The 12,362-nt window shown below is 37.1% G+C and overlaps 1 protein-coding gene across 1 annotated transcript in view; it reads left to right on the top strand.

The window, feature by feature from the left end:
• Positions 1-12,362, top strand: part of CFTR (cystic fibrosis transmembrane conductance regulator) — a 77,793-nt gene that overhangs the window by 17,845 nt on the left and 47,586 nt on the right. The window contains exons 9-10 of the mRNA XM_017733084.1: positions 418-600; positions 3,137-3,328. Coding sequence (XP_017588573.1) covers positions 418-600; positions 3,137-3,328 — 375 coding nt within the window. The remainder of the gene's footprint in view (positions 1-417; positions 601-3,136; positions 3,329-12,362) is intronic.

The following is a 12,362-nucleotide window of genomic DNA, read 5'->3' as shown; positions in this document are numbered from 1 at the left end:
ATCTCAGCAGGCAAGGAATACTTAGTAAGTAATTAATGCATGGTATCAAATTATCCACAGTCGAGAACCTTTGGAAGAAACCTTTTAGTGAGTGTTAAGGCCTGTAATAAGTAGCTATTACTGATTTAAGCCAGCTTGAAAACAGGATCAGGCTGTGGCATGTATAAACATTGGAAAACAGTTCTATAATAAGCAAATTTTGTTTGTGTCCACAAATTTAGGCACAAGTCCAGTACCTACATTGAAAAATATTTAAGAATATTTAAGAATATAATGAGTATTTTATTGATAGGCAAAGGAACATGAGAAAAATAAGTTCATATGTTTTCATAAATCCATACTATGATATACATCTCTGCATATGCATGTTTTATTTATTTTTTATGTACATCAGATACATATCCATGTATGTTGCAGGGAATTGGAGAGCTGTTTGTAAAAGCAAACCAGGAAAACAACAACAGCAAAGCTCCTGGCACTGACAGCAATCTCTTCTTCAGTAATTTTCCACTTCATGCCTCTCCTGTTCTTCAAGATATAAATTTCAAGATTGAGAAGGGGCAGCTATTAGCTGTTTCTGGATCTACTGGAGCTGGCAAGGTATTTTTGCTTCTGCTGGTTGAACAAGAGTCCTGATAGTTATAAGGAATGATACTGTGTTGTTACCTGTATTGTTACTGTGTTCTTATTATCCTGTGCTTGCTGCAGAAATGATGGCTGCCGGAAAAAGTATGGATAAACTGCAAGTTTCACTAAAATAGTTATTTGAAGTTTTATTCTGTGGCCAATATGAGATAGAGTTTGCTGGATATTTTTTGTAATAGAAGGTTACAGAATTATAAGGTAATAGCAATTTAATGACAAAATGTTTTCCCATTGGAAGTAAAAGGAAATTTTACAGAAGTAATGCAGACTGAAACCTAAAGTTAAGGCTCAGGGTGAGAATCTCCCTGCCTTAAAAAAAAATGAAGAATATAGCATAGATATTCAGATGGCTCAGTGTGCTAGAAAGTTTTTTTTTTCCCTGCCTTGCTAACATTTTAAGGAAAAATTTGAACACAAGATAGTTCATAACCTGACAAGCCTGACAAGAATATAGCCAGGTATGTGTGCCCTGGACATGTGGTGTACCTGATCACTTAGCTCTGGTTCCTACAGTGCCTCCTTTGGGCTTCCTGAGACCCATGTGAAAGCCTGGGGAGATGCTGCTGAAACTGGCAGTTTTCTGTGAAAAGTTGTGGTTTAGATTATTCATCATTTTATTACCCCAAAATGTTATCAGTGCATTTAGTTTGCAGATGACACAGCCAATTAACATCATTAATATGAATGAGTTGAACTGTGATACTCTTATTCACTTTGAACAGCAAGTAATTAGATGAGTCTTTCATCTTCACTGGGTTTTTTGAGGAGATGTGAATGTTAAAACAAATTTTCATTATGCTTCTCCTGTTTAACAAGTTATAGGTGAAAATATTATGATTTCATTTACTTACATGGGGTAAAATCTTTGGTCTGTTGGAATCAATGACAAAGGACCCATCAATTTCAATATGATCAAGGCTTCTTATTTTTCAGTAATGGTCCCCACAAGAAAGAGAAAGAGACTCAGAACATGAGATTGTTCTCAAGATAATAAATTAAGATGCATTTTACTGTGATACTTTAGAATTAACAGAACAGTTTATCTATGGCTATTGCTAATGCTGGTAATTGTAATATAGAAATGTGAACTACAAAATGCTGAAGGATATATGTATATCTCCTTTATTCTGCTACACAAGAAATTGAGGAAAATTCAGATTACACTGAACAGCTTATATGAGTATATACATACCAAAAAATTTGCACTTTTCAAGGCAATAAAAATAAAAGCCTTATAATATTATCTAAAAAGTTACAAAGAATAAGGTTCACCTCCCACTCACCACCCCCTACAAAGTACTGCCCTTCCTTTACAACTTCTTAATGTAGGGTTCCTTCATGTTGCTTGAGGCCGTACTGTATATTCCAGGAATTGTCAGGCCTGTGAAACAGTCTGAGCAACTGTTTTATCTATAACAGGTATGAAGCCTGACATCAGCTCTTTAATATTGCTTCAGTATTAGATAGGGTTTGTTTTGGTTTTGTTTTGTTTTTTAATTTGTGTTATATGGCACAAGATACAGTGTACAAAACATACCAAGCGGCTGTCCTTTGCAAGATCGGAAACTTCCTACTCAGCATTTTGGAAAAATCAGATTCTGGTATAATGGAAGGAATCTCATGAGACTCCCCCAATATATTGTATAGCTTGCAAAAGGATCTCTGGGTTTGACAGCATGAAACTGTGACTTAGACAGATTTTTTGGATCTTTGGCTGTTACGTCCCAACTTTGTTGACTGTTTATTAGTGATAAGAACACCACTGCAATGGCTCTGTAACATATCTTTCCGTGTATTTCTCAATTCTATTCTTTGATCTAGTAGCCAATGATGTGTGACAAGGTTACTACAAGCTACTGATTAACTTTGAAATTATAACATGTCAGTACTGAAATTGCAATCAATTCTTTTATGGAGGGAAATAGTAAATATATTTAGGTCATGCATTCACGTAAATGAGTTGCAGAGGAAAATTCAGATCATACTGAGCAACTGTATATACTTACACAAAGAAATTGCATTTTTCAAGGCAATACAGATAAAATACTTATGAGCACTAGCAAAATGTTAAACATGAATTATGTTGTACAAAGAGCAAACAAAATAGTCACTGATAATGGGAAAAATCAAATAGCATTCTCTATAAATACTAGTACCTTCTGTCTGTATGTGTTTCACAGATAGATTTTCACCTTGTAAAATTATTGATAGCTTCATTAAAATGACATAAAATGCCTTTTTTACAAGATATCTTACACAATTTTTATCGTTTATTAAATTAAGTTTCTCTCATATTAGAGGCCTTTCAGAATCACATGTATCATGAAAATCTTCACTAACTGCCATTTGAACTAAATCAGTACTTGCAGGAACACTCTTGACAAGACAAATATGCCATTTAAGTGACTTAGCAGAGTGATTCTGACTTTGTTCAACATTCCTTTGTTGTGGAGATCTCTGACATACTAATCAAATGTTAATATTTTTTCAGACTTCTCTTCTGATGTTGATAATGGGAGAATTGGAGCCTTCGCAGGGTAAAATTAAACACAGTGGAAGGATATCCTTTTCACCTCAGGTGTCCTGGATCATGCCTGGAACAATAAAAGAAAACATAATTTTTGGTGTATCTTATGATGAATACCGCTACAGGAGTGTCATCAAAGCCTGTCAATTAGAAGAGGTTAGTCATCTAGGACTTTTAAGACCTGTGACCCAACCCAAGTGAAAAACCCCAAAGAAAAAGTCAGGGAATGGGGCTAGGTGAGAAATTTCTGAGATTTAAGGAACTCAGCCTGGCATGCCAATTTTGTGGAATTACAAGTCATCTTGTTGCCAGCTGCTTGGAGAGACACTGACACTGACAGTTATGGTGGTTTACACAACAGAAGCTAAGTAAGCTGTCTCAGATATTATATGGTGTCTGCTTTCTCAGCCTTCCTTGCTAGTTAAAAAACTGAGTAAACACACTGATGTTGAAGAAATTATGTACAAATATATTATTCCTACAATTTTTTGTCACATTTCTTGTGACACATCTTCTTTGTCACATCTGCATTATTTAGTGGAAAGTTGGGATGTTTTCTGTGTATACACTAAAAGTTCTTACACTGGAAATAATTTCAGGATCGATCCTTATATGACGTGTAGCCCACAATGAGTACAATCACATTAAAATGTCTTTGTATGTATTTCATGTTGACAGAGGGTAGTATAGGAAAATATATTTTTCACATGGCAAGATACAAAAGGAGCCAGTATTTGAAACCTTTGCAAACTTTGCTATGCCTTAAGATTTTGCCTGTAATATGCAAATAGAAACAGTAAATATTTAACTGTGCTGAATAGGATTTTTCTTTAGGCCACATAGTGAAAGAGATTTTTCCTTAGCACCAGTAAAGCAAGACACTATAGCCAGTCTGCTTGAAAATAAGATAAGGTTACTGCATTTTATTTCAGAGCAGGGTATAGTTAAGCACTGAAGTAATATTTTCCTATATGTTTCTGGCCATAACAGCTTATGTTTGGATTTTTAATTTAGTTTGCTGGAATTCTCTTTGGAAGCTCCTCAAGACAGGAGAATTAACTACTTCTGTGTCAAGCTTTCTGAAGACTTGTCCTTAACCCCAGTTGTGAAAGTTGTAGTTAATGCCAAAGCTCCAAGAAACAGCTGGCTTCAGCAGTTCAAAACTGCCCTTGCTCAAGGAGGCTTCCCAATCCAGGTCCTTCCTAGAGCAGCAGGTGATTAATGGTGACTCAGTGCCTCAGTGCTGGTGGGACAGCTTGGTGTCTCAGTGGTCATGGGATGGCTCAGTGTCTCAGCAGGCTGCAGCTCCTTTGTTCTCCAAGCAGGCTCAATCAAGCCAGCTTTCATCAGTGTTGGTGCAGCTCTGTGCAGAATGATATGCTTCACTTCCTAGCAGGGCTTATTATTTGAGATCGGGTTTGATACTTTTTTTTTCTTCTGGATTGAATAAATTGGGCTGGCCTGAAGAGAAGTCAGAATAGTCTGGAAGAATGCCAAATGCATTGCTATTATTATGCTTTCTTGTCTTGTTAGCTTTCATGTATTACCAAGCAAGACTCAGTATGGCAGATTGAAGGATGGGTTTCAAATACTAATTCCCTGTTTATTCCCCAGTGCAACCTTTTCGGGGTTTATTATGTTAGTGCTTTGCATTGGAATTGGGTGTGTGTGTTTGTTCTCCTTCTTCAGAAAGGAGAAACCAAAGGGTTTTTGCCTGAGTTCACTCTGCCCCCTACTCTGCAACCTTTCTAGGTAGTTATATATTCCACCTAAAAGCAGGCCTGCTGAGTCTAGTTCTTATGTGGAACCCTTAAGAAACAAAGGATTGGTGATACAAGAGAGTTTATTTCCTTATTGCGTGTATGCTCCAAGTCAGTTAACATACAGCTCTTAACAATGGCTAAGTCCAACTTATTTCCAAGCTCCATACTCACCAAAACCTTTTTGGAATGCAAAGGCATCTTCTTTGACTCAGTGGACAAATAGATGTGTTAGTAAGGCAAAAAGTAACATACCTGTGAAATGCCCCCTTTACTTTGTCATTTCCACCCTCAACGTATAGAGGAAGCAAACTGAAGATCTAGCCTAAATTTGATGTCTTTTCCCCTTCTTTTTTATTAGCGCCAATAAAATGCTGCAGGTTACTCTGTGTGGGTCACATAATACGATTTACGTGGCTTTGAGGCTTCCAGACACACAGTGAGTAGCCTGCTCTTGTTTGCAGCAGAACAGGATGCTGAAGCTTGGTAATGTCATACAAGGTGCTTTCCACTTTGGTTTAGGTCTATAGAGATATGCAAATGATATCACAGAGTTGTAACTTAAATAATTTGGGGTGTATGAGAACTTCCACAAAAGTCAGTGCTACATTCTCCTGCCTGACTTTTTTGACTGGTACGTAGTTAATTTACTAAGGAGTTATCACTTACAGCCTCTTTAGAGTTGGTAAGTATGCAAAGTAAATTTATCTCTAAGTAATTATGAAAGATGGAAAGTGCAAGTAGGTATTTCCCAGAGCTTTACATACATTTAGGTGTCCAAGAATAGAATTTTCCCTGTATGGGAAATTAGATCTTTATTCAGAGGTTAGAATGTGTTTTATGTTAGATTTTTATTCTGTAAAGTTGTAGAGAATGTCAAATCTGTTTATGTCAGCCATTACCTAAACAACGGGTTTGCTTTGGTGTGTTTTTCTTGAATGGAAGAATTTGTTATGTTGTTCTAAAAGATATTCCAACAGCTTTACTTTTTGTTCTATTTGTGTATGGAGCCATCAAAAGGAAGGTTAAAAAGATGATTTCTTCTCCAGTTAATTTTGATTAATCACAAAAAATGTTACTGAAAAGCAGTGAAACTGTGAGCAACAAAAGGATTTTCTTTTATTTCTTTTATGAGCTTACATAATTTTATAGCAATTTAGAGTGCTGAAATGGGACATATTTTGGTCCAAGTAGTTCAGGTAGCTACATCTGTACTTCCTTAACTCTCTTAAGAGATTTCTCTCTTCAGCTTCTTAGTCTTGTTGCCTTGATGCAATTCACCTACCTTCCAGTTGTGCCATTGTACCTGTTCATGATGTAATGTGAAACAGAAGGTGAAGATTAAAAAGAAAATTGTTATGATATATTGGAGATCTGCATACCTCATAATACTACGCCAAGATAGTTTGACAGTGTGTTGGTGTAGGGCACAATGCACTAGGATGTCAGTCTCTGCCTGAGTTTACAAGCTTAATTAGTGTGTACGTGTCTCTCAAGCATCCTTTTTTTCATGCATGGTGCGGCTGTTTTCTCGCCCAACGCCCCTGACACAGGTGCGTGACCGGGTGGTCAGATGCAGGGAATCGTCGTGCAGTAGACACTGTTTTGAGTCTACGTGTGGGAAGCGTGTGTTTTAATGGTGCTCCTCAGAGTGTAGTCCCACTTGATGACACATGTGACAGCAGTAGAGTGTCATCGGTTTCATTCATGGTCCCTGGTCCTCACAGCTCTTCTCTGTAGCATTCTCTGGGACATGGGGATAGCAAAGGCAAGGGACACCACAGTGCAACCCTATCTGAGTGTATGAGATCCAAGCTGCTGAAATGATCCATAATGAAATACAGTCATGCATTGAAGGTTCAGTGAGGGAAGTTTGTTAGATCTAAGTACCACTGCTTCTCATAATTTCAGGATGTCACTGTACAGGTACATAATACTGAAGAATCATCAGGAGGGTTCTCAACTGCATCTCCATGCATCAGAGAAAGTATGCCTAAGGGTACTTTTTAAACTTCTCTTTTTATGTATATTTTTTATGGTAGTGTAGCTTGTTTTATATGTCTAAAATTATTCAGAACTGGATTACAATTACATTTCTTGATTATATTTTTCCTTTCAGAGTAGGTAGGGCATCAGAGGAGTTAAAATCATGTTTTACTATGTTGTAGTCTGCAGTTTGTAAATGGGAAGATGTTAAGAGAAAAGCAGTAAAAGGTGAAAGAACAAAAAAGACTGCTTTGGAGTTGAGATAAAGGGACTGTAATTAAGAGCGACATTAATGTTCTTGATATCCAAAAGAAACAGCCTTACTGGCAAAAATTCTTTCCAAAAGCCTAGCACACACTGAATATGACTGCAATGACATGTAAGTTGTGTGTAGACATGGCCCATATTTTTGTGTGATGCTGAGCTCAAGGGAATGTCAATACATTTAAATTACATGATACATTATGTGAAACATCACAGTAAAAAGTTTTCAAGATGCATAGGATAAGGGCTACCTGTTCCTTCTCCACTGCTTCCTTGCTCTTTTTTCCTTTTCTGGAGAAACAGTGATTATTTTAGCAAGCAAGAAAGCAGGATGAGTGCCTAATTTAATATGTCTTCTAAAATTAAGGTCCCAGTAAGCAAATAAGAAACTGAAGGCATTCACCTCCTAGATTAAACCATTCCAGCACAGATCAGTAGTCATTACCATTTGTCCTTTATTTAGAAGCTTTTATGAAATTAATTCTTTTAATGAGAGTACTTCTGAGTTTATGGGTATTACCTCTGAAGTCTTATGTTGGCATGATATAATAGAGAGAAGATGTAATAGGTATGGATTCTGAGTGCATTTTCTAAAGGCAGTCCCCATAGGCAAGTTTCAAGGTACTCAAAAAGTAAGATAAGATGAATAAGTGCCTCAGCAGCACTTTTGACGAAGTGGTTTACCCTTTTTATCAAGTACCTTTCACCACATTCATAATAAAAAATTATAGCAAGAGAGCGTGAACTTTTGGCAACACTTCAAGTTAAGGACGAAGTATATAGTAAAAGCTACTGAGAGATGTGAACTTCCTGAGTTTGTATGTCTGTGGAAACTTGCCACTAAATTTGAAGTAATTCTAAAAGTATGACTTCCCTAAGGGTTATATTAATTGGAGGTTGTATTAATGTAATGGCAGGGATAACATGAATATAAATGGAAATTTGTAATATTTAATTTGTAGGGGGTAATTTGGTTTGCAAAATCCTTTTTACTCATGTTATGAAAAATGGGACAGGAATGTGACTTGATTTTCAGAATCAAGGTAAGGTTGAAAAATCAGTATTAATAGCCTGCTGTATGCAGGGTATGGGATTTTTGTTTGATGTTAGCACTTGATAAGTTAAAAAGTCAAAACCTTTGGACAGTTGAAACAGGAATTTTCATGTTTAAATGCTGTTAACATTGAACAAACTCATCCTAAGAAAAGGCATTCCTCCAGTCAAGACTACAGAAGCAGGCCTGTTATAGTTATTCGTGTTTAAAAATAAACAAGCATCATATCACATTTGAGTGGGTCCCGTAGTTCATGAGTTTTGAAGCCATACTTCCATGACTTCCAGTTTTACCTTTCTGTTATATAAGATAGATATTTTTCCACCTAGTTAATTCATTTGATCCTTCAGCAGTTACCTAAGAGGCCATAAACACATAATGGCAAACTACCTTTGAGAGATTACCACTCTCTAAGTAAACACATGTTCTGATTTGAGAGACACCAGCTGCTCATGAATGTAATGTTTAACACGGCATGCAAATAGAGGAAGTGTTTCCGTGTGAAATTGAACTCTATAGTAGTACTAAAGAAATTTGTGGCTACATTCTGTGGAGCCGGGTTTACAGGGAGTGCAGGAGATTCATTTTCATCTAATAACTAGATTATGGAAAGATTAACTACAGAAAGAGACAGTCAATAGGCCAATCCCAGGTTTGTGTTCCTGTGTGTTCAAAGTCTCCTTGCAAAAGATGATGTCTGTCCCTGGGTGAGAAGTTCACTGCAGTGTCAAGGATACCCCAAAACGGAAACACGTCCTTGCATCCCACTGTACTGCTCCAACGCCTTTTATCTGTGTTGATTTTGGGTGGGTTGGTTGGTTGGTTGGTTTGGGTTTCGGTTTTGTTTTGGTTTGGGTTTTTTGTCACATGACTACATCAGTAGGTGTAGAGAGGTTATTATGTCAGTGAGTAAAATACTTTGTGCCCTGATTTTGAGCCTTGTTTTCACAAGGGAAATTTGCAGGTTAAAAAGTGTGGGGAAGAGAGGAACAATCAAGGGTTCAAGTCCAGAACAGAGTGCTTTGTGGTATGTAATTCTCTACAAGAGGGTATAAAGTGTTAGCTTGGTTATTTAATCAGATACACTTCCACAGTATAATTATGTGAGAGCAAGTGACTTGACTTGTCTTCACAGATGGGGAGAGCCACTGTCGAGGTGAAGTTTATCACATCTTAATATAAACAGCTAAAAGAGTATAAATGCCTCTTTCAGACAGAAAGTACACATAATATGTCACAGATTCACAGAATATTCTGAGTTGGAAGGGACCCACAAGGATCATCGAGTCCAACTCTTAAGCCCATACGGGGACTCAACCCACAAACTTGGTGTTATCAGCACCATGTCAAACCTCCCACTACCAAACCTCCCACCATTGCATCTCAGACATGGGGGTAAAAAGCTGGCTACCTTTATGCTTTTTCCACTCTACACTGGTGTGATCCACTGGCATATGCAGACTCTGCTACTTGAAATTCTTGTCTGTGGCTCAAAATCATTGGCAGGTCAGCTGTGAAGCTGCAGACACAGTGAGTTTGCTGGGTGGAAGTTATAGCAGGGGAACATTTCAATTAGAGACAAACTCCCAAATGCACTGACTTCAAGAGGTTTATCAGTGATCACATAAATATGTATAACAGACCCCCCTGGCAATGTTCTCTGTTGATATAGTTTAATTAAAAACCTGTTTCAGTCAAGACAGCTCTCTCCACCCCTTTCCCTGTCTTAGGTACCGGGCTCTGGACTGATTACCTTGGATGTTGTCCTATCTTCTGTGTCTTTTCTGGAATCATATTTAATTCTCTTACCCTGCGTTTAACCTACCCACATGCAGTGCACTGACTACTTCATGTTTCAAAAATCTGTTCCACGGAAATATTTCACCACAGAGAAAGCAAGTTTTGCCAGCATTCATGTGAGTTTTGGGTGAGCCTGACACTCTGTTCAAGGTCACAAACTGTTGCAAAAACAAAGCTTATGCTTTTGGATCATGAATCCTTCAAAAAGGTTCAGCTAAAGTCTAACAGTAGCCTTGGCTTATGGAATCACAGGGAGAGAGAAGAGAGTGACCTAAATAAAATAAAATTTTAAAGAAACCTGATTTGAAATACTTTAAAGAAATCTGGTTTTCTGGCTTCATTCCCAGGAAAATGAGGATTCAAGTATATTCAGGCTGGTTACCTAAAAGCCAAGATACGAGAAATTATTGAAAATTCATCTTTTAAAAAATCATAGAAGTGTTCTGTGGTAGGTATGAGTCTGGAACACAAGCCTTGATTTCAAAACTTTAAAAATTCAAGTTTTTCAGTTTAGTTCTTATCCGTCTTATTTCCAACATTATTTATTTTCTGAAAATCAGGACAAAGGAAAGCTATACTTTCTGCAGAATGACATTTCTTGTTTGTTACCTAAAGATTTTTAGTAATCACTGAATTCAGATCCAGAGGTCTGTTTCAGTTACATTTCTACCTCAATGGTATATTAGAATTGAATATGATTGCTTGGAAGTACACAAATAATCATGTTAGTGAGAAAGTAGGTAGCAGTTAATTTTCCCATTATAACTAAAGAGAAAAATTATGACATAGAGTGGAATGGTATTGCAACTCCTGCTTGAAACCCCTGGTGCTTCTTCTGCTTAACTTGTATTCAGCTTTTTATGCAATAAAGATTTCAGTATTTTTCTTCAAATTTAGTGCAAATAGTCAGTCTACAGAAAAGGAATGGCAAAGTGTATTCAGAGGCAGTTTCTCTAATACACAGAGAAAAGATGATGATGATGATGAAAAAGGGACTACTTTGGTAGCAGTGAACAATGTTAATGGCAATGAAGAAAAGGGAGGGGATAGAGATGACTGTAGAGGTGACTGTAATAAAAACAGAAGTGAAACAGAGAACTGAAATAGAGTGAAGATGAAATGCAGAGTCAAGACTGCTGCTCTGTTCCATCAGTTTCATGACTGTTTTGTCTTTTATGAGGGAAAGCAGAAGAGAGATGATCAAACCCCACATAATTAAGGACAAATTTAAGGAAGAAAAAGAAGTCACATAAATAAAATACTCAGGTACTATAATTAGAACCTCTTGGGCAGTTTGAGTAACTTTGGATATACTAAGCAACTCTTGGTTCTTAGAGACTGTTCTCTGTCATGCTTTATTATCTTCATTGTTGCTAATGATTTATCAAATTATTCTGATAGCAATTAATCTCTACAGAAAAAGACTTGGAGTGTGAAGTCCATTCTGGAGTTTCCTTTTTTAATAACAAGCCCATATTTCCTGTTCATCCTGAAGCTATTCTGGCTGTATTCTTCTTTATCAAGCCTGAAGGTATTATGAGGGCCATCCCTTTGCTGCTGAGGTAGATAATATGGCATTTACACTGCAAAAAATGCAAATAGCTATTAAAAAGGGTACCTTCTCCTTGAGTGTGCAATTTGAGATTTTTTTAGCATCTGATATTAGAAGCATCCGCAAAAGTAATTAATGTCTGTGGGATCTGTAGGGGTTTTCATGTATGAATAGTTACCAACAGGTTTCTCAATTTAAGCATTTAGAAACAGATATGTTAAAGAAAATCCAGTGGCTACTTCATTAATATGCTGAGTCTTGTGCCGTTCAGCATCATTACATTAGGTTTGTCCCTGGCTTGATTTCACTTCCTGCATAAAATGACAGCAAGGATGTATTTGGACTGGCCCTACGTACTTTTTTACAATAGGTCATGCATGTTCCAACAAATAGCATTGTGTGTCTATTGGACTTCATTACTTTGTTTACGCCTTTGGAAGAAATTACTAAACAGTTTTTAATTGTTATAATTACAGCCTGAAAAGTTCTTTGTCTGTTCCATGCCATATATTATCTTGAGGTGAAGGGTAGAGGAGAGCAGAAGGGGAACTCATTAAAAGTCTGATTAAAATTCCATGTTGACACACCTGCAAAGAAATATATCTGATGAAATCCCACTACCATTTAAAGCAATGGGAGCCCTGGAATGAATTTCAGTAGAGCTAGGATTTTACCCTGTTTGCAGGAGAAGACATGCTGGGCCCAGTTCTTCCCCTGGATTTTTTGGGAAGGAGTAAAACCAGGAAACAGCAAGGGCACCAGCACCATTACAGG

Source organism: Corvus brachyrhynchos, unplaced genomic scaffold (genome assembly GCF_000691975.1).
Source record: "Corvus brachyrhynchos isolate BGI_N302 unplaced genomic scaffold, ASM69197v1 scaffold32, whole genome shotgun sequence".
Lineage (NCBI taxonomy): Eukaryota > Metazoa > Chordata > Aves > Passeriformes > Corvidae > Corvus > Corvus brachyrhynchos.
This window is presented reverse-complemented; position numbering and strand designations above follow the sequence as displayed.